We start from the raw sequence: 23,794 nt of genomic DNA on the forward strand, positions 1-23,794 counted from the left end.
AAATAAGGCCAGAATTTTATCAGAAAAAAGGAAATGGTCAACGGTAGGTGCAGAGGTTAAAGCTTTGACGTTATCCCAAAGACATCTGGTGATATCTTCTGCTAGCATGCTGACTGCCTTCAAATAAAAACAAAACAATGAAAAATAAAACATTATAGCTGCTTCTCTCGTACAAACCCACATATTGTTCTAGATAAATTGTAGATCATTTTGTCAAACATTTACAAAATGATCCACAACTATTAGGATTGTTAGAAAAAAGACAACTACAGCTTCAGATGAAAGCAAAGCATTTTATTAGATGATGAATCCAATATTGAAATACAGAAGGCACTGAATTATTTTCTGTCATATCAACGCAAACAGTGATGTGTGAATGAATACAGATCTTGTGTTGTGTAATGAAGACTAAACCATAAACAGGAGATGAATTGAAGTGGATGTTTTTGAAACAGTATATGAAAACAACACGTGTGCATGTTGTTTAATATAAGGAATCCTGTAGAAAATATACATCAGTACGAAAAATAATTTAGGGCGTCTTTGACTTGGTTCAAGTAGACAGAGCGAGCTGAAACTCTTTCAAGATGCAAAGAATTTATTAAAAATACAATACCATATCTGCATACTGGTGATGTTTGGAGGCTGGTTCTCGTTAAAGAAGGGTACGTTTAACTTTATACCGTTCTAGAATAAAATGAAAATCAGATACACTACAAACCTGAATAGAGGGGTACAGTTTGAGATGTTTTTCCCTTTCCACAGCGACTGATTTCCATACTGTTAATCTACGTGATAAAATAAACAGTTTTGTCTCCGAGTATAAGCATTGAAAGCAAATGAATAGGCTCAGCCCATTATAGCATCTACTTTTATTCCATTTCATCAGCAAAATGCTCCATTTCCGAGTCAGAAATGCTTTGGTTTCTTAGGAAATGAATCTTGAAAGGCAGTGAGCGAAGAAGAATTGGAAGCAGCATCATAATCATGTATATTATAGGAAACAAAAATCTGATGCAGAGTGAAATCAAATGATCTCTAATTGTATATTTCCTCCATATTCTTAATTAAAAAAGAAATTAAATTAGCTGTTTACAAGCAGGAAAAAAGCAGAGTACTCTATGGTCGGATGTTAATGTAGAAATTGGTCTTATGTGATACCAAATACCAAAATATACAGTATTTCAACACATTTTCTGAGTTTGGTTCCAGAGAAAAGTTAAAGGCACATGTTTAAAACATTGTACTGCACTCTCAAAGGGATGGGGATTTTTTTTAATTAACCTCAGATTTGAATTCATATTTACAGTCATTTCCCCGAATCTAAGGCCAGGCAGATCACAATTAAGAGCATGAATTATAATTTTGTTCGTTATTAATTTTGCAGCACACTTAAGAGATGGTTTGCCAAAAATATTTTCAACAACAAAGAGAATTCGTTTGAGACAGAACAACGCACTTCCATTATTTATATTACAGGATCAGGGTCCACTAGTGTGGAGGAACAAAAGCGTACTGCGCCCACAAGAAGACATGTGATCAGCATGCCAGCACACACACACGCACGCGCGCGCCCACACACACACGCACGGGCGCACACACGCTTATATTACACTGAAGAGCATTGCCAAAAAAGTGCACCAAAAATATACAAAGCCGGGACAAACGAAATAGCTATCAGTCAACTTCATTCATGCTTTCCACCCCATAATGCACTTGATGTGTTACTTCCCCCCCTCTGGACTGCTTTTTACATACAGAGCCGATGCAGGCAGGAGACATGCTGGAGGTGAAAAAGTTACCATGGGGAGTTACATGTGCATTGACAGTGGGAGTGAAAGGAGGGAGGCTAATCATGTAGACTCACCTAGCTCAAGGTCTGTACGTTATAAAGTGAGATTAAAACCTGCCGCCTCCGATAACACCCAGGAAGTTCTCAGTGAACCTCAGCTTCCTGATACATTCAGCTCTGATTTAGTGAATCATCTCGACTTGATAACATATAGACCTTAGTTTCCCTGGAAGGCTCCCTGTGCGGCGGAGCTTGCCGCTCCAGAAGCAGCCGTCTGGAAGGTTTTGTTGGTGAGGACGCCCTGCGAGAACTCCTGCTGCGCCTTCACAAAACTGGCCCCGGTACGGCGGTACATGCTGTGGACCTGAAGAGAAAAGGTGAGGAAAGGACTTAGGGTTAAGGTTGCAGCATGATTCCAGTTCCACAGTATTCCATGGTATGAATATGCAGATATCACACAGGTATTTGCTTATCAATGGTGTTGTTTGGGGAGTGTGGGAGTTGAAGGTTAAGAGAGGAACAGGCTGGCTCGGCTGTTTGAACCTACAGAATATCTTGAGTGAGAAGCTTACTTCTTAGTTAGACACATGCATTTTCCAGCATTTTGGACTACCTAAGTTGCAAATGTATTATATCTTTAACTTAAACACGACATCTATAGCACGTCCTGGCAGAGGGATCCCTCCTCTGTTGCTCTCCCTCAGGTTTCTGCCATTTTCCCCCCGTAATTCTGGGTTTCACAGGAAGTTATTCCTTGTATGATGTGAGGGTCCAAGGACAGAGGGTGTCATGTTCATATTCTGTACAAACTGTAAAGTCCATTGAGACAAAAAATGTGTGATATTGGGCTATATAAATACACTTTGATTGATTGATTGATTGATTGATTGATTGATTGATTGATTGATTGATTGATTGATTGATTGATTGATTGATTGACTGATAAAAACCCTATGCTGAATTTGTCTGAGATTATAAGAACATTTGCAATGTTGGAGTCACAGTGCGTAACTCAAATGTTAATTAAACAACACTTTTGCATACTCTTTATTATATGATTACATTAGTCACACAAATGCAAATAAAGTATCACACAGATTTGTAATAGCTAATGCATAGCTCTTTCAAGCTATCCTAACCTGTAAAAAAACAACACACAACTAAATCAAACTCTCCATTTCAACAGGAGATTAGTCAAATGACTGCTAACACATTTCATGAATGGTATAAAAAAAAAGTGCTTAAGTCTCACCATCTTGAGCAGGATGATGGAGAGCACGGAGCAGATGGTAAAGAGGATCGCCACGATGATCATGATGGCTCCCACCGCCTTGTTGGTGCTGATGATAGTGAAGGCAGCGATCCAACCACTGCAGGCAACCAATACAATAACAGGATCTCATAACCAACGCTAATTACACTGCAGGTCATCTTTAACAGGATTCAATATTAGGGTACACAGAGCATGTCATCTGAAGATGGGTTAAAGGAAGACAGAAGGGAAGTGAAAGAAAAGCTGAGAAGAGACGGAGAAGAAGCAGCACAGGTTACCAATCTTAAATGTGGGATAACATCAATCAATGACGAGCAGAGTAGATGTGGATTTATCACAAAATGTATCTCACATATTAAATAAACACATATGAAAGTGTGTGCTCTTTAACATCCTAAAAGTGCCTTTGTTGTTTTCAGAATACGTTGTTGAAAGTGCGCTTCAGCTTGATTTGCATCTCCTCTTGACTGCGCTGTTTTGATGTTATGCAAAGCCATGATGAAATGAGACGAGTCATTATGAAATGAAACAAAAGGGAAATGAAGAGCCACTTCGATGAGGGTCACTCTGGAAAAGTGTTGCTTTAAAATCAAAGGTGTTGTTTCAGCCGCAACCTCAGCCTTTTTACATTAAACATCACCAAACGAGTCTGACAGGTTACAATTAAACATCAGACTCACTGTGGGCCTTCACATGTAGAAATACATATATACATATAGGAAGCATATAGGAAGGACCACAAACACCATTATCAGAGCTGGGACTAACACTCCAGGAAATTCATGTTTGCAACCTTGTAAGGGGGAGTTTCCTCTCCGTCATTCATGTAAAATTCATGCTCCGGCTCTCAATGAAAGTTACTAATCAGCACCCTTAAACCAGCCGACAAGCTAATGTTAGCATAGCATGTCATGGGCAGAGTGGAGTTCAGAGCTAGACAGAGGAAGAGCTGCTCCCTTGGACCTATTCCCTGTTATCGAAAGGGATGTTATTATCCTTTTTGGGGTTTTCCCTTTCCTGTAGCGTGTTATACATGTTTTGGTGCATGTAAATGGTCAGCAAAGGCTATAATCCTAAAGAAAATTATAATATTATGTCCTTTTTAAAGGAAATCAACTGAGCAAATGACTGTATTAGAAAAAAAATTCCATCATAACCATACAGCTCCGGAAAAGATTAAGAGACCACTCCATATGTTTGTTCAATCTTAATCTCTACATGTATGGCAGCCATTCCAGTGTTTGTTGAATTCCAACACAGAAACATGTTGTCAGTAGTTTATAGAATACACTACAAAAATATAACAATTTAACTCAAAGACATACCTATAAATAGCAGAACCAGAGAAACTGATAATGCTGCAGTGGTCTCTTAATTTTTGTGAAACCGGTAACTTGTATTTTCCAAAACCAAAATACAAGTTAATAAAGACAAAGCAGGAAGAGAGGGTCGGCAGAAGGAAGCAGAGACAGAAAGCAGCAGAAACTTACAGAGTTAGCAGCGGACAGAGAGGCAGCAGGCTACAGGCTGAAGGAGGAAAAGTCTCTGTCAGAAGAGATGAAAGAACGCAGGAAATGAGAAAAACTGAAAGAGGAAATCTGCTCAGAGGACAGCTGATTGGAAGTGCTTCTGAACCTAAAGGCAAGCAACCAAAGGACACGAGACATTCTTTTAAATCCATCAGTAATCTGTAGGTTCAAAAGACAAGTGTTTTTGCTTTTAGTTATAATCAATTTTTTCCTGAACCCACGTATTCGCTTTTCCTGGCCAAATAAACAAATTAAATGAACGGGATTTTGAATTAGACATCAAATCTTTTTTTCATTTTCAATGTTCTGCCATCTGAATTTGTCTTGAGTTTGACAGAAATGTCAGCCCCATATATCTGAGCACATGAACCCTTCGAAAGTCAACATGTAACAACAGCGTGTGACTGACCTGTTGCCCCACTTGGGGATGCCTACACTCTGGATGATGAAGACCGCCACTTGGCAGAAAAACACAAAGAAGAAGAAGAAGAAGCTGAAGGAGCTGTCAGTCCTGAAACGAGAACAAAAAGCAGGTCGGATTAAGTATTACACATCCAGAAAAAACTAAAAAGTTGATTAAAAAAGCAGGAGTTCTGCATCTCTGACCGAGTCGTATAACATTATGAGGTGTTGAGGTAAAGCACGAGACTGAGTCAAAGAACAGGAGCCATTTCTCTCAAGAGTCCATGTATTATTTCACAATATTAGATGACTGTGTTGTGATTGCTATCTATTGAATACATTTGTTTGTGCTCATTTTTTTAGCCTGTCCCTTAAATTGTAATGTGCTGCAAGAGAATATATGGTATTGCTTTAATTTCCTTAAAGTTATTTGCTTGAAAGACACGCAAACCAAGGAAAGAACTGCATTTTTTTAAGGCCATCTTTTAATTATAGACACGTCTTATTTACAAAAGTTAAAAGAAATTATGAACATTAAATGATTTTTCCTACCAAGTTACATTTAGCACTATCACTGATGAAATAGCTCACTATGTAGGGTGGGTTTTTAATAAATGTATAAGTTCTTTAAGTTGCATCTTCTTTGGCCCTTTTTGCATCACTAATGAGGATTGCATGGAAACACAATGGCTTATAGTCACACGGTTTTCTTCTCACAGTTATTTAGCTTTGATTTACTTTTGAAGGAACAGACAGTATCATATTTCTTTTCAAGATAATTGGCAAAGTTAATTGGTTGTGGTATTACAAACACAAACAGCTTTGATGAGAGGACGCTCACTTGAAGGCCTTGTAGACGGGCCGGTACCAGCAGAGGAAGGAGCAGGGAGCGAAGAGTATGAGCCAGAGGATTGAGAGGCCGAAGTCCACCCCGTACGAGGCATCGGTGGTGAAATACGCCAAACACGCCAGCAGGTTGAGGAACAGAGTCACACAGTTGACTGAGGAAGCAGTGGAGAGACATAATGACGGTCAAAGATCATAAAACTACTGCTCAGCACACACCTATCGTTTAATGTACTCACACATCCAGAGATAGTACATCATCTTGCAGACTCTCTGGTACTCGACGGGGATTTCCTCTGAGAAGTCCTGATAGAAACACGCCTTGATGGGGAAGCTCTTGGGGAGTGGAGGCCAGTTGTTCGCTTTACCTTTCGGGACGAGAGACAGCATATTCCCAGTTTGATATCATTTCATTTTAAGCAGCCATAGAAACAGTTGGATCAGATATCTAATGGGATGTATCTAGGAAGTTCAAGAACAGCGTGTGTTTGTACAGTATATAGAGCTGTGGCTCTGGAATAACTATACAGCTCTACTAATGGAAAAAAGAAAGCTTTAACAGAGAATGCAGATTGACTGAATAGCTTTCGCGGGGCAAGATAATGCACTCTCCATCTGCTGCATCTTGTACGTGCATTCTTTAAACCGTAGTGTATGCATAAATGTTTTCCATTCCCCTCTCTGATACATATTGCAGACATTCCACATTGTTTTCCAGTCTCAGTGAGTTGTGCTGCAGCTGATAGTACCGCAGAGAGGGGGCTGATGTCTGCACTGACCTGTGGGGCCCCGGCTCTGCAGTTCCTGCTCTCTGCGGTCCAGCTCCGCAGCTTTCCTCTCCAGCTCCTCCTGCTGCCTCAGCAGATTGGCCTGAGCTGCAGCAGCAGTCGCCTGAGGAGGAATCGGGAGAAGAAGAGTCAGAAACACTTTACTCAACAAAAAAACGTGAGTGAAGAGGAATTTATCTTGCTGGCGTAAGTGCAGAGGAACACCAGCAGCCCCCCTGCGTTTCTTATTACATAGAAACAGTAACAGGACATTACACAGGAAACAATGCAAAACCAATCATTTCATATATCATTATACTTTCGATACAACATCCAAGAAAGGGCTGAACCATTGTGCATTATTTCAGAATCTGTAGCCGTTCTGAACATTACAAATATTTCATAAAGGCATATTGTGTTCATTTTTAAAAGTCGAAGACACTATTATAAATATTTATGATCCCTTGTATCTGATATCTGACTTAGCAGGAAAAGGAAGGTCGAAGGTGATCTGCAGTACCATTCATGAATATCTATGTGAGTATCAGTGAAACCACGCTCATTATATTATTGTGTAAGTGAGATTATTCACTATTTTAGTTGACCATGTTCCCTGTTCTTTCGTACTGCCATTATTTTGTAGAGACATACAGCGGGATCAATAACAGAGTTGCCATTTATATGACACACAAAATGGAACAGGACCTGGGGAAGTACTGTACTTGTGAGTAGTATTTTTGTACTGCAGCAGCTGAATGAAGGGTAGGTTGAGCATGTAGGAGACTGACCTGTGAACTGGGCTCTGTGGATGGCTGTAACACGGCGGGCTGGTAGGGAGTGGTGGAGGCTGATGTGGTATGAGTTGCTAGGTTGTCCTGGATAAACAATAAAAAAGCAAACGATTACTAGGAGATGTAAGAGGATGACACAACAAGAACAGGAAGAGACAGAGACAAACCGGGAAATGAAGGAGGGCAAGGACATGTAAGTAAGGAGGGTAGGGTGGACAAGAAGGGGAGCATTAGAAAACCAAAACATACATAAAAAACAGCACAAGAGATGGAGGTCCAGATCAAATGAAAGAGGAAAGGGGAGACAAAATTAAGGACAAAAGGCTAAGATTGGGTAGTAACAGGGGATTCAGAAAGGATAAAGATAAAATAATGAAGGTAGTGAAAGATGATGACTAAGAAGAGAACAAAAAGTCACATTCAATATAGAAAAGAAGAAGAAAAACAGGTAGATAAAGACACATGTTTCAGATGTCTTACTGTGGGATTAGCAGGGAAAGGGTTGAACTGATCCACTGGCTCTATGTTGACGCTGGTCACCTGTGTTACCGACGGGTCCTGAAACACAACAAAACATGAGTCTCTTTGATATCACCTCAAACATATCGGTGTAAACCTAATCAACCAAACACATTCCAACAATTTTGACTTACATACTGGTGGTATGTGTGATTGAATTTGAGTTGTTAGTAACAGATGCAAAACAGGTCAAGATTTTCAAGCACTTTGTTGTATCGGATGAATATAATACCTTTAGTTTTGGTGGATTTTGATGGAATACATTACTCTGGGCTTTGAGAAATTATAGCCTTCATTTTATTTTATTTTAATCATATTTCTTCAACGACTAATGGAGAAAATAATCAGCAGATTAATCAATCTCTAGCCCAGGTCAAATCTGTAACTGCATTCTGTTGCAGCAGAGTGGATTATGGGTATTGTAGTATACTAACTAAATCACTACACAATAAAACAGTTTAACAACACCATCAGCTTTTTTTGTGTGCCAGCTCCTTTATTTGTTTGAGGTCGCCTCACATGACAACCCGTCACTCACTGCACATGTGATTACAAAATGTGACGCTACTCACACTTACTTATCTGCTCAGCACACATCTGTTAATATACCCAGCAGGAAACACAGGGAGCATTTTCACACTTTTATACTGTTTGAATGGGGCATTTAGGAGAGAAATGTGGCTCAAAAAGCATTTTAACAGTTCGAAAACTCTATTTATTCACCTTCAACGTGTGATTTTCAAAAATATAATTTTGCCTCGGTAAGTTTCGTATGATAAGTGATGTCTTTTAAGAAGTGTTTTTTGATCAACAAAGGCTATGGAGGTATTCAAAGCAGAAAATTACGCAAAATGTCTTATGCCACCATAAACCACAGTCTAACATTAGGAAAATACCTGCTGAGTCACAACTGTGAGTTTAAATGATTGAAGAAATCTATACACGCCAAAATGATGACAAGTAAGCCTCTCTGAAATAAGGATTAAGATGGGAGAAGTGCAAAACAAGACGACACTGAACTCAAAATAGCATCAACAAAGTGTGTAAGACAACACAAAACACTTCTCCATTGATACTGATGGGAAGTTCTTTAATGTTCAGACCTAAAATTGGTATTCGTTTTAACTTAATACTTTGTCAAAGTTAATTAATCAGCATCATATTCTGGCGTTTAAGTCTTTTACCAGGAAACAGGATGTGATAAGCAGTGATTGCCCAGGTGTGGCTGTGGTTCCCATTTCAAAACCACACTGGGATATTACTAAATAGACTTTATATTGCATATTACATCCTTACACTGCCAACTGATTTAGAAGTTCATGATCATAAAAGGACAGATTATTGAGTTGAAAACAGCACGTCAAGGTCATAAAGGGAGGAAATTTAAATAAATATGCAGTCGCCTGCAGTCTTGAATGCATATAGGCCCTTGATAGTCACTGTTACAATACAGCAAACGCATCATAATCCAGCTGCTATTAGGTTATTTATTCAGTCACTTACACACCCAGCAAACCAACAGAAACCTACTCCCCACTGACGTCACGGCCATTGTGCACCTGATGTAAAAAGAAAATGTGACTCTGCACTACTGTAAGAGATCTTTTCAATATAATAAAGATGCGTAATATAATCATAAAAAATCGTTTTACAGACTCTGTGTCCATTCTGAGCGAGGGAATACCCATAAAGCCCCATAAATGTAAATAAGGCAATATTTAGAGCAGCAGAAATAAACATGTTTTAAAGTTGACTGCAAAATATATTCTCTTTAGTTGGGCTGGGCAATATGTACACATTTAAATATCATCACATGTACCACTACCATGACCATTTACCAAATACCATGACATTTAAATAACAACTGAGTGAGTTAAGGCAAATAAAGACAGCTCGAACAGCCTGTAAGATTAGACAAAAACATCATTTTATGTAATGCAGCTTCCAAACTTTAAGACCATATCTAGTCTCATATCAGATCAGAATATGGGTATATTGCCCAGCCCTACGCCGCATATAATTACCATGCTCATGACAATTAAACAGGGGGTTAATCTTACAGTATTTAGTCCATTTAAATTATAATAAGAGAAAAAGTATGCATAATTCCTTTCTGAATAGTGTGAGTCGTGTTCATGCTAAACTCTGTCTACATTTTGCACACCGCTCCTCTTTAAAATACAATCCACTGTAGTTTGCCATATATTGCCATATTTTCATTGTCCTTAATGTTTTAGTTCTTTAGCTTTGAATGTTCTTGTAGATTTAAATTTAAATTGTGTGTAAATACTTTAGCACACTACTGTCTTTAGCATTTTCCTTTTTATTTAAATGCCAAACAGTTTCTTTAAAATACTTTTGACCTACTTACAACTTCTTTTCTTAGATTGTTTATGTTTGCACCACCAAACACTGAAACATGATATTGTATTTTTCCAAAGGCAGTGTGATCTCTGTGGACATTATCAACTCTCAGCAGTGATTAATGTGTTCAAATTAAATTCCCCTTTCATGCTGCATTTCAACCCCGGCTTCCTAAAATTGGAAGCTTGTCATGACCATGATGTTACGCTTCTAATTCTCCTATCAAAGCAGGTAAGCAGCAATAGGGAAAGGGTTTTGCCTTTTAACGTTTTACTTACATTTCAAACTTCATCAACTACATACCACCTAAAAAGGGTCACATCTTAATAGACAAGTCTGTTGAGGATCCAGACAGACACCATGGATTTTCGTGAATTAGGAAAAAATAAAAAAGATAACCCTAAACCACTGTGGGATGTGTACAAATATTAATTAAATGAAATGAATTATGTAGCATTATTGAAGTTTGACATAAATTAGACCAAATAAGAGTGGGATTTCTTGCCCTTTGCTGCCTTTTGAGGACCATTTTTATTCAGTGTAGTGCATGCAATAAATCAAACACCCGAGAGCCTGTGTTGACATAATGTAAGCAACAACAAAGCATTCATCTTGTCTTAACTTTCAGAAAGTCTGGAAAACAGCCTTCATTTGTAGGGATACAACCCAAGGACCATTTCAATTACAGCACATTTGACTTAATAATCAACCACTGTTAACATGGAAGCAACAAGTGCTGGGTGGCCTTTATGTGAACATTAGACTATATGAACTTAACGCAGCAGTCTATCCTTTAATTGAATTGAACACAGGTTTAGGACTTAATAGACTTGAAGGCCACGCGTAGTTTAGAAATACGTTACACAGCAGCACCAATGGAGGAATAGTAGTTAGCTTGAAATTGAGTGTCTTATGAGTAATTTACAGAACTCTAAAAGTATCTGAAACAATACTAAATATTTAAGTAACACAATTCAATGATAAACATCCATTTAAAACTGAATACTAGCGGGTTTCAATGTGGTTAAAAAAGGGTTTGACACACATTCCAGGTTGGCTACAGTTTAACTTCCTGTAACCGAGCTCACAGAATGCTCCGCCCTCTTTTTTAAACAACGCCCGCTGATTGGTTGAAGCACTGCCAATCATGGCATCTTTGTCCAATGGTATTCAAGAGAGCAGAATTAGATCCCTCTCCGACAACGTCGTTTCCTGACGTGCTGGCTACCTTTTAACTAACGATATGTCAGCAGCAACTGTGCCTTAAAAGCTTAAATAGAAACTTAAACATCACACTTACATTGAAAGGATTGTCAACGGCAGGATCTGCGAACGGGTTGCTATCAAATCCCGACATGTTGATAAGGCTTTGGGCCTGTTTGTCCTCTCTAAACGCAGAATAAACAACAAACTCTTCTCCGTCGTTTGAGTTGCCTCTCTGCCACTTCCTTCGAATGAATCCACGGCGCATGCGCACTATGCCACTTGGACAGTGACGTGTATTCTTTTACTTTTTTTAAAAATAATTTCTTTATTAAATAAAATTAGTACAAAAGACAAAAAAAGCAACATTAAAAACAATTCCACTAACATAAAAAATGCCAGGGGGACAATATACATATACATAGGCAGAGGACCTTAATAATTAAAATAAATAAAATTATGGAGGTGGACAAATGATTGTCTGAGTGGCCTTCTTGATTTTAGAAGAGTACATTGTTTTCATGTATGGCTTGGTTTCATTTTCAAATACCATAAATCAAGGTTTATCGTTGAATATATGGATATAAAATGTTTGCTAAAAGAATGAGTGGGTTAATAACTTTGTTGTCATTACATTTATTGAAACAGAACAAAAGCAAAACATCAGAGCACATTTTTTAAATAATAAATCTACTCATGTCCAATGTCCTCATTCACCAAGAAAAGCACTACTTGAAGAATGCAGTTTAATATATAGTAATGGGTATCAGAAGTATAATTAATCTATACAATTCAAAATAGAAACTGTAAAAAGTGAGAAAAAGAAACTTAAGGTCTACACAAGCAATAAAAGAAAGCAGGGTTTATCAGAAATCAATCAAAATCTGAATAATTTACTCATCCCTGGGGAAATTGGGTTTCGTGACAGCCCCACTTAAGAATGAAATAAATAAAACATAACAAGGTATAGTTATAAGAAGTTAAAGTACATGTGTGCACATTGAATTACAATATATTACATGACAATACAAACAGTTGTATCAAAGTAATAATAATAATAAAATAATAATAATAATAATAATAATAATAATAATAATAATAATAATAATAATAATAATAATAGTAATAATAATAATAATAATAGTAATAATAATAATAATAATAATAATAATAATAGTAATAATAATAATAATAATAATAATAATAATAATAATAATAATAATAGTAATAATAATAATAATAAAAATATGTTATTTATACGCAAGTAAAGAAAAACAAAAAACTAATACATAATAAAACTTTTAAGTTGTATGAATCCTACATTGACTTTTTTGTAGAGCTTTAAAGATTTTTTCCCAAAAATGATAAAATACTGATAATCGCATTTTCGTTTTTCCGTGACGTATCTGACAAAAAGTATTGAGTGGAGCCGTGACGTCACCGACGCTCTGACAGGCAACGTTGCAGCCATGGAGGAAGTGAGAGGTGAGTGAGATCTGATCCTGCAAAAAATAACTCTTTATATAACCTTCTGCTCCGTTACATTTAGCAACCTTAATCTGCAACCCATTATTTACATATCACCATACCTGATACGGGTTATTGACAGAATGAGCGTGAACAGTAAAAAGGCTCGTTGTTGTTGTAGCAGCATCCACGTTAATATTTCATTCGGCGTTTTGTTTGTTTAAAGAGAGGCGGCGAGTGTTTAGAGCAGCAGTGGCAGCGCTACAGTGAAATAACAAGTCGCAACGCCTTTTGACCACGTATGCAATGTCTGCAGTGTGCTTTTTAACCAGCAAACCTACTTAGTTTCTCGCTAATGCAAACCAGCTTACTGTGAGTGTTTCTGTCATTGCATCGTCAGCTGGCCGGTATTCTGCCAAATAACGTACCCCATGTTTTACTGATTTAAAATGAGGCTGTACAGTATATTTAGGCAGGTTGTGTGTGATTATTTCCCCCTGTTAAAGTAAGCCACGCCTTATTGAACTATGCAGTTGCCAGTGTCGCTACTAATCCAGTTTATTAACGTCCAACCTGTATTTTTAGGAGGTAGTGCTTTCAGAGATTTTCAGAATCAGAATTCCTTTAGTCGTCCCACAGAGGGGAAATAATATAGATGGAGACAAACACTATTAGATCGAGGGCATGCACAAATGATTTCAAGAAAGAAAAGTAGCAGCAGTATTTATAAAATAAATGAAGTGTAACATGAACAATGTAGTGTGGTAAAAGCTATATAACAGAAGTTCAAATTATATATTACTTACAGATTCTTGTTAGAGTATTAACATGTTCATCTAAGTAGTAAAACAGTAATAATAAAACACTTTACCGCGTTCATATTGCACATCAAATGTTTCTTTCTTTTATATTGGGTAACAATGTGCTAATAGGCAGTCAGTGGTAGACACACAAGCACAAAATGATGCACCTGTGGGAAGGGGAACAAAAGAGCGGTGTGTTTTCACAGGTTGTAAAGGGACTGGCGGCCCCTGGAATACACTGGGTTCACTTCTGTATTTACCTTTAGTTTTAAGGATTCCAGCACTAAATTTGGTCTCTCCGTCCCCAGTGTTTCCCCTGACCTGTGCTGTGCAGAACTATGCGTGGGGGAAGCTCGGGCTGGACAGCGAGGTGGCCAACCTCATGATGGGTGGTGACCCGGTCGCTGTTGTAGAGGATCGAAAGCCCTATGCAGAGGTAAGGTATCACTGGGAGAGTTACTGCTTCAAATCACTGATTTAAAGAAAGGAAGAATAGAATGCATGAACATGTTTTTGACTACACATTGCAGGTTGTACCAGAATGATTCTGACTGTCATTTAAAAATAAGTAAACATGTAAAAACAAAACAGAACTGTAGCATATATTTTATTTTGAACAGCAGTTTCAGGTCAATGAATTTTATTCAAAGCACCTTAACAGGGTTGAAAAATTGCTTTTGCTCTTCGGATTTCAGACCTAAACACTTACAATTGATTGGACATTAAATTGTAGTTTTGCTATTCGACATTTGGTCTAGATTGTTAAGATAACTGCTATGTGTTGTGATGGAAATAATACTCTCAGCTGAATAGTGTCTTCAAGATGTAGAAATGACACGTATCTCTATTGATTCCTTCCAAATTTAACAAATCAGATGAGCAATGTGAAATATTTTTCCGTGTTTGAACCACAGTGTTTCTTTCTAAGTGTTTTGGCAGAGAGCCTGGTTCCCTCCATGCTTTCTCTTACGTACTTCTTTATTTAGCTGCAGCAGCTCTGCAGGGTTTGTCATGAAGGTCATTATTTCAGGCTGTGACATTTAAACGTACCACAAGCAACATTATTGTCACATGTGGTTATATTGACTGTACTGTTTATAGTCAGACGGTGGTATAGATGTTAAACCTACATTATAGTATGTGACCTATTGTGAGAATTGACCATGATCCTTGTTTGATCATTTATAATTTATATTTCAGTGTTTTTATTGATTCGACATGTATGTGTGCAGAAAGAGAGTGCAGGTCAAAGTTATTGTGCAAAAGTGCAAGAGTGCAGGCTTTATGTGCAGTCCGGGTTGTTGTCAGTGAGTTACATGGTTAACCCCTTGTTGTGCGGCCTGATGGCTACAGGCACAAAGGAGTTTCCCAGGCGCTTAGTGCTGTGCTGAGGTGGGATGAGTCTGTGGCTGAACGTACTCCTCATCTTCACTAGCTCTGCATGGAGGGGTTGTGAGGGCGTAATATCATGTTTTCTTGCGAATAACCACCTGTGTCAACCTTTTTTCCTCACATACCTAACATCGGTTGCAGGATTAAGCCTCACTGCGGCATATTGTTTGTCCACCAACAAGTGTGTGTCCTTGAGAGACAGTATCATTCATTCACAAGTGGTATACACTCTGTGAGATGGATCGGATTATCCTTCCTTCTCACTGGAGATAAATCACTTTGGATTAGATCAATTGATTTAATGCATGATACTCTGTCTTTCTCTCAAAGGGGACAACTGGGATTCCCTTAAAAAGCTTGTTTACAAAGATAAAGGAGGCAAGCAACAGAAATGCCAAGTTTACATTTGAATATTAAATCTGGATGGGTTCATTTTTTATCTGGATTCAGCTTAAGGTTTCATATTTTTCCCCATTTGATCAGGATTTTGACCGATCACCCAGTCACCTGAAACCTACTTCTGCCTCAACCCACTCACTTGAAAGTCCAATATTTGACTTTACCCATCCCTCTCTGCTCTCTCTCCCAGCTGTGGATGGGTGCCCACCCAAAAGGTGATGCCCAGATTAAAGACAACAGGATCGCTCAAACCACGCTGGGCGAGTGGATCGCACACTTCCCCGCCTGCCTGGGCTCCAAGGTCAAAGACACCTTCCAGGGTCAGCTGCCCTTCCTCTTCAAAGTCCTGTCTGTCAATACTGCCCTGTCCATACAGGCACATCCCAACAGAGTGAGTATACACACACACACACACACACACACACACACACATACACACACACACACACCAACGCAGTGTTCAAATTCAGCGTAAAATGACTCATTTTTCACCATGCTGTTTAAAATCTGAACCAGAAAACTGTAAACCAAAGTTCCCATAGAATATAAATGGGTATCAGAATATGTTATATTTATTTAAATATAAATTGAGATACATTTCCCTCATCAGAAATTGCATTGAGCTCCATACCACCTGAAGACATTGTTACTTAAGACATTGTGTGTGAGTGTTACCCAAACCTTAAAGAGGAAGTGCACACATTTAACACTTAAAAGTCTGTCTACAGGTCTTGATGAGCATTACTCCATGTTTGTTGCCTCCTTGGTTCCAGAGACAGCTTTGAAAAGTCTAATAAATGTCTTTGAGTGATGTGACTTTAGTCCAGCAGACCTGTAGAGCTCCTAATCGCTGCTTTAAGTTTGCGCTACATTAGCTGCTACTAGCAAGCACCAAAATGAACTGAACAGACTTCAGTCCACCCGCTTTCCTCCCTCACTTCCCTCTCTAGTAACCCTCCTTTTCTGTCTTCATGGTTTGGTCAGGAGTTAGCAGCTCGTCTCCATGCTCAGTTTCCGGAGCATTATCCAGACAACAACCACAAGCCCGAGATGGCCATCGCCCTCACCCGCTTTCAGGGCCTCTGCGGCTTCAGACCGGCGGAGGAGATCCTTGGGTTCCTCAAAAGTAAGTCCCGAAATCCCACAGGATCATTAAGAGGATTTGGGATTGAATTTGTGGCAGTTACTAGAGAAACAAGGACGGAAAGATGGTGTTTAATGGGTTCAAACACATACAGTGTGTTATATTACGGGTGAAGGGCTAAAGAACTGTACTTTTAAGGGTATAAATCAAATGAATTCTGACCTTGTGCATGTGTGTGCGTCCACCAGCCGTTCCAGAGTTTCATGCTCTGGTGGGCAACGAGGCAGCAGATGAGCTGAGGGGCAGCGTGGGAAATGTGGTCCACATGAGCCAGGTGCTGAAGAAGTGCTTCACCAGGATGATGAACTGTGAGAAGAAGGTGTTCGTGGATCAGCTCAACATGCTGGTCAAGAGAGTCACTGAAGAGGGTGAGGAGGCTGAAGGAAAGCTGGAAACAGAGACAGATTTACTGGTTTTAGATAGTGGTTAGACATTTAGCTTTACCAGAGTTTAAAGTTAGAGGTATAGCATTTTATCCACTTCTTTTCTCTGTCACACTCAGTTGTTTTTTTGACCATTAGACAATTACTTAATATGTAGCTACAATCTTGAACCCATTAACTGAAAAAATAGGTTTTTGTTTTTAATTCATACTATAATAAGACTCTGGGCTTCTACATGTAAGACTACTGTTTTTATTCTATATATTGAATTACATTTGGGGAAAAACAGCACCATGTGCCCAAAGAATAGTAGTAAATACAGGGTGTTAAGTAAATGGCTGTATCTAAGAAACAAGAAGCACAATAATGTATTTGGTATCTATCAACTCACAACATGTTAAATATCAAAGATAAGCACACATGCTGTCTACAAATATTCCATATGGAAGACATACTGTATACCAAACATTCTGTTTCCCTCATTTTATAAAAATCTCATGACTTTGATCATTGATAACAGTGGGATTTTACTTGTGATCTAAAAACATCAAAGCTGTACTGTTAAAATGATTTTGTTTTCTGTAAATTTGACCAAACTTATCTATCTGGTATCTGATGTCCATGTTTTAGAAAGAGAGATATCCATCAGTTGTAAAAAGTAATAATCCACCATTCTGTGGTACTTAATGAAGCACAAGTAACACAAGTTATCATTAAAAAATGAGAGCCAGCACCATCATCGATAAGACCAAACACTGAAATACATTTCATCAAGTGTCCCAGACTAGGAAGGGGAGTAGTGCTTTGAATTACCACCAGGATGCGCAAAATCAGAAATGTTCTTACCCTACAGATGGGATTTTGTAAGGCAGTTGTTTTTCTTTTTTAAAACAGTTTTCACTAACTAAATAACCCTCATTATGACCCGTTCAGGTGCAGCAGGGAAGGACACATCAAGCAGCAACGGGGACCTGCTGCTGCATCTCCACTCTCAGTATCCCGGAGACATCGGCTGCTTCTCCATCTACTTCCTCAACCACATGCTGCTGGAGCCGGGCCAGGCCATGTTCCTGGGAGCCAACGAGCCTCACGCTTACCTCTATGGAGGTCAGATGATGCTTTTTGTTGTGCCTCCAGTGCTCCTGTATAACAGTGAGGCTGAGTGGTGTTAAAGGATAAAGCTGGTGTTATTCTATAGTTTCCTTTTTGTCAGAAATTGTGACAATGCGTTCATGTCTCTCTCAATATTTGAGAGACACACCTACTCTGTCTGGGGCACTTACCCGAGAGCCCATCGGTTCCTACTGAGAACATAGGTCTTTTAGAGTGGCTCACAAATATAACATTTCATATTTTTCAAAGCTCAGTTATTTCCTTTGTAGGTTATCTTTGACAAATGTCAAGAAAAGATGACATTTGGGACTATGTTCTGTCGAATTTCCAGCAGCAGGACAGTGTGTGTGGAAATAGGACAAAGTAAACTACAGGCTGCAGGGGTTTTTCTAGAAGAAGATAGTATGAGGATGCTAACGTCACGTCCGGTCTTCATGTCTTAAAGATGCTGAGTCATATATTGCATCTCAAAGAGTTACGTTTCGTTTCTTCCTCTACAGAAAAATCCCCTATTCAGAGTTCCTGTAAAATCAAAGCTGTCTCTGCTTTCTGACGCTTTATTTCACAAGACTTTCATATTTCTGGAGTAATTGTACAGTTTTTGACAAACAAAAATATTGTTTTCTGGCACTACTTTAGACAAAAGCATGTGTTTGGTGGAGATCACAGTTATTTGGCAGGGTTGACCTTTTGTAAGTTCACACCCAAAGTCAAAAGGCATTCTTGAGTTGTTGGAGGAGCACGCGACATAAGATTTTCATTGCCAACATATACGCTGTATCTGCTGTGCATATGACAAATAAAACCTTGAAACCTTGAAACCTTGGAAATCACTAACAACAAATGTGGAGTAGAGGAGAACAAAAAGCTCCTGTAATGCTTTTAACTTCACAAGCTCAACATTGTAAGAGTAATAGAGGATTGATTTTCCTGTTTGAAGGAGAGTCCACTGCCAATTCTGCTTATTTAAAACTTGCTTTTGCTTTTCTGTGTCTTCATCCATCCATCTAGACTGTGTGGAGTGTATGGCCTGCTCAGACAACACGGTGAGAGCCGGCCTGACTCCCAAATACATCGACGTCAACACGCTTTGTGAGATGCTGAACTACAGTCCGGCCCCCGCCAGCTCCAAGATCTTCCCCTGTGTCCAGGACGCCTCAGACCCCTGTGTTTCTCTGTACGACCCCCCCGTGCCAGACTTCACTGTCATGAGGATACAGGTAGAAAAAAATAAATTATAGAATGATAACACTTTAGGAGAAACAGTGTATATAACATATGGGGATTTGATTGGTAATCATAAACAATCCTCACACCTGTTATTGCAAGTCAATATGTCAGACGTGAAAAAAAGTCTGTTGTGGTCGCTTCAAGTTTTGGTGCCTCACCCATAATGACATAACTTGGGTGGTGTCGAAACTTGAAAGTGTATTTATTGGTCTCATGTTACATAATGAATACACTAGCACTAAGGAAAACATCATCAACATATTCCAGTCAGGGAACAGCTACACAATATATAGAAGAAGACAAGAAGAAGAATCACAGTATCGATATTGCTACGATATTGTTGTTCTTTCATAAAATATTTTGGGGGGGGGAGTGTGTGGAAGAGAAACTCACTCGGGAGGGAACTTGGAGATTTTAGCCCTTGCAGACCATTTACATGCACACAAACCTATAAAACCCTAAAAAGCACAATAGGGCCCCTTTAATAAAATAAAAAGGCATTGCTTTACAGTAATGAAGCCTTTAATACCAGGAAGAGAAACACTCATCCCATGTCACGATATTCAAAATCTAAGACAATATTTTTAGCCTCATAGCAATAAAATATCAATATATCGCCCGTCCCTTACATAGAGACATTCTCACCTGGTTTCCTCCCGTCCTCCTGCAGGTCCCAGCCTCGGTGAAGCAGTACACTGTTGCCCCTGTCGACAGCGCCAGCATCCTCCTGGTCATCGAAGGCGACGCGATGGCGACCTCCGCTGCTGCCCTCTCTGACATCACGCTGAGGCGGGGCACCGTCCTGTTCATCTCGGCCAATGAGAGCGTCTCCCTGCACATCACCTGCCCTTCCGGGATGACCATGTTCCGGGCCTGCTGCCTCCTGTAGCAGCGAGTCCGAGGCTGTGTGTGAAAGATTCCTGTGTGTGTGTTCCTAAAGGTCTACGCTGACATCAGGATTTAGCCCAATGATCGCTGTGCACCTTACAGTAGGCAGTACGTTAAAGGAGCTTTCAGACACAGATGCCCCCTCCCACCTAAACCCGACCTTCTCCAGCAGTGTTCTTTAGCTTTAAAATCTACAGCTGATTTGAACTGTCTTTTTTACCTGGAGCGGTGTAATTTACATCTGATTAAAAAAAAGCAGAGGCTGTGCTCTCATGAATTCTCTAAAGGTGCTGGACAGAGGACAAGATTATGTTGCATGAAAGGTTATTTTTGAACTAGAAAACCACCTTTATAATATCTATTTGGTCGCTTTTCTGGAGCTTAAAGGGACTTCAAATGCTCAGAAGAATTTAAAATGTGCAATTCAAGGACCGCTAGGTTTCACTTTCTCATGATAAAGATCATAGAATATGATCAAATCATCTAGAACAGCACATAAATAAACCTTTGGGCCATTTAAAAAAACAAATCTTCACACCTGAGCAAGCTCCAACCACAGTGAGATGCAGTTTGACACGTCGATAAAGCTATTAAATAATCCTCAATGCTCAATTTAAATCTGGTCCTTCTTCAGTGTTTATGACATTTTCCTTTTTAGTCATAACACACTTACAGCTGCACGTTTTAATCCTATTATTATACTTTAAAACAGCACTGAAGCAGGGTGGAGGGTAGGTTCACAGTGGTGCAGTACACCACCATCACTCACTGCTTTGTACACCTACAGAACCACTGAGGACTGAGCATGTCTGTTATATGAACCAGCAGTCTTTAGTTTAACATGTAAATATCTAGACCTGGATGAAATGTATAGTTGAAACAGTTGAGGGTATATACAGTAGTGTAATACTGAGAGACCTGTGCATGTTTGACTTTGAGTAGTAATACTGGAGAGGGGCTTTCAATCTCGACCGGGGATACATTTTATTAGCTTTACCAAAATCTCTCTTTATTACCTCCACTTTTTTATTTTTAGATCTGACCAACTGTGATATTTTTGTGGGAGAAATCTAAAATTAAAAGACTGACATCTGAGAAGAAAAGTTGGATTTTATTTCCATTTTTTTTTTTTTACATGGGGCCCTAATCTACTTCCATACAGCTGTTCTGTTTCTCAGTCAGGAGGGGGAATAACTTAATTCAGTTAAAGTAAACAAGGACCAACCAGGACTTGGGAGAAGGAAACAAGATTATATTTTGGCTAAACTAGATAGACTGAAATATATATTTAATCTGATGATTTAAAAAAGACCTAAATGTCAATATTTTCATTGATAAAAATCATAGAAAGTTAAGACTCAAAAGGCCTTTTAGTCAACTAAAATGTGCCTTTAAAAATAAAGGATGAGGTTGGCTAAATGTGATGGTAAATTATAAAGGACATTTGACCAGTGCCGGCGCTAAGGGGGGGCATTCGAGGGCCGTGCCCCCCCTAGCGGTCATTGATGCCCCTCCTACCAGCTGTGAAGCATATTCTCGATCTGTCACAATCAACTATAATTGACGCTGAGTTCGAAGTTGCTAAAGAGTTTTTTAATGTCACAAAAGCAAGCAAGCCCCCCCCCCCGCCAATGACCCAATGCCCCTCCAGTAGATCTGCTCTGGCGCCGACTCTGCATTTGACACAGGACTAAGACATGGTAGCTTATAAATGTAAGGAAGTGAAGTTGACCCTGGAAAGTGTTACTGATTTTAACTGTTACAGCGCATGTTTACGATATGGAAACACTTTTTAAAATATGAAACAATCATAAAGATAAAAACTAACAGAGGGCCATTAACCACCACCGTCCCATTATGAGCGACTGTATTTTAAAGTTACCCATGAATGAAAATGCACTACTGCTGCTCGATGCTTACTTATACAATTTGACCGAAGCCCGTTAACACAGATCTTGTACATTGTGTACAACAAAATGCTGCATTCAGTTTTATAGGATTATCGTAACAAACATGTCTGTGTTTCTAAGTATGTGAAGCTGGGTTTTTTTTACAGGTGTTGCATGTGTTGTTGTTTGTACTGATTCATTAATACTTGACCTTACATAATAGGTGAAATTAACCCTTGAATGATATAGTATTGTAAGGTTTTATCATGTAGTGATCCAACCTGTTGGTAGAATATTGGAAGTACATTATTTCAGTATGGTGCAAATTTCTGGATAATATTCGACTTTGTATCGGGGTCAATCTGAATTAACTCAATCAATGAAGGGAATTTTTTTGTTGTAATTTATCTTGAATTAATTATTGGAGTGAATGCTTTCACTGCCTGCCTGCCTGCCAGTGAGTAGATATGTCTCCTATAGTTTGAATGAATGACTACAGGGAATGATCCAATGCTTTTTCCCTACTTCATGACCATGTGAGTGATGTCGGTTGATTTCTAAGCTTGTGCACTAAACCTTTTTATTTGTTGCTAAAATTGTTGAAAAAGGGAAGAATATTTCTGATGTTTTTAATTAAAATCATGGTCTTCTTGATTAAGAAACCATTCCTTGAATTCATCCTGCTGTTTAGTATTCATGTCAAGCAATAACTGATTTAAATATAATTTGAGTTTTAACTTTTATTCACATTCTCGCATCGTTGTTACTGATCTTGTTTTGAGTCACCTTATCGTTTTTAAGACACTGTATGTCCAGATTTTGCACGTTTGTTAGGTCCACTTTTAACTCCTGTCCTTCACGGTGCTGAAGGCCCGAGTGGTTTAACTTAAGGATTTTCTTCAACTCTGCTCTTGGAATATTTCTCTAGTAAAGAGGCATGGTTTAGGATTTTTAAATATGGTTATGCCTGGGACTGCAAATAACATGGGTGTAGAAGTGGTTTAATAAAGCCGTGTTCCATTACTACAAATGAACTCCTTTTTCTTGCATCTACAGTTTGATGTACAATTTTAAAAATGACATAATGGGCCTGTTCGTTATAATAAGTAGATGTGTCCCAACCGTTAGCTATCGCTGATCCAGACGCTAGCCGCTATGGTGAGAGCTATTTCATTCTGTCCTGTCTCTACCCGACACAGAATGGACGATTAAAGCATATTTCAGTTTGTTTACACCATGGGTGTCCAAACTACGGCCCAGGGGCCATTTTGAACCGGCCCTCAGCAAATTTGAAAACTATAACGGAATACAGCCCACAAATGAAACTTGTGCTTGTCTTATATTATACTTCTTAAATATTTATGTAAACATATATTACACAGTATTCATGTGTTAATAAGCCCACTTTTCAAATGCATTCAGTCAATTCAAGTTGAAAATATTTTCTAACAAATCTGAGTTGATAAAAAAGCACAATAACTTATTCGCATAACAAGCTTGAAATAGACCCTTCATATTTCCCCTTATTTTCAGCAATCTGAGGCTTCGGTTTTAAGGAATGAGCTGCCAACAAGATAAATGAAACCCTACAGAGAGCTGG

At 38.8% G+C, this 23,794-nt stretch overlaps 2 protein-coding genes across 2 annotated transcripts; one reads left to right on the plus strand and one right to left on the minus strand.

Annotated features, from left to right (window-relative positions):
* Positions 1-279: 279 nt before the first annotated feature.
* On the minus strand, positions 280-11,742 carry scamp2 (secretory carrier membrane protein 2). The gene is made up of 9 exons (XM_063907474.1): positions 11,584-11,742; positions 7,881-7,958; positions 7,398-7,484; positions 6,622-6,733; positions 6,082-6,210; positions 5,838-5,997; positions 5,004-5,105; positions 3,045-3,162; positions 280-2,156 (listed from the first exon to the last, which is right to left on the minus strand). The coding sequence occupies exons 1-9, from the start codon at positions 11,638-11,640 to the stop codon at positions 2,010-2,012; spliced, it is 990 nt and encodes a 329-aa protein (XP_063763544.1). The 5' UTR covers positions 11,641-11,742; the 3' UTR covers positions 280-2,009.
* A 1,125-nt stretch (positions 11,743-12,867) lies between these two features.
* On the plus strand, positions 12,868-22,872 carry mpi (mannose phosphate isomerase). The gene is made up of 8 exons (XM_063911650.1): positions 12,868-12,971; positions 14,065-14,192; positions 15,738-15,938; positions 16,532-16,673; positions 16,880-17,059; positions 18,008-18,181; positions 19,199-19,407; positions 20,088-22,872. The coding sequence occupies exons 1-8, from the start codon at positions 12,956-12,958 to the stop codon at positions 20,304-20,306; spliced, it is 1,269 nt and encodes a 422-aa protein (XP_063767720.1). The 5' UTR covers positions 12,868-12,955; the 3' UTR covers positions 20,307-22,872.
* Positions 22,873-23,794: the final 922 nt, after the last annotated feature.

The sequence above is a fragment of the Eleginops maclovinus genome, chromosome 2, assembly GCF_036324505.1.
Source record: "Eleginops maclovinus isolate JMC-PN-2008 ecotype Puerto Natales chromosome 2, JC_Emac_rtc_rv5, whole genome shotgun sequence".
Classification (NCBI taxonomy): Eukaryota; Metazoa; Chordata; class Actinopteri; order Perciformes; family Eleginopidae; genus Eleginops; species Eleginops maclovinus.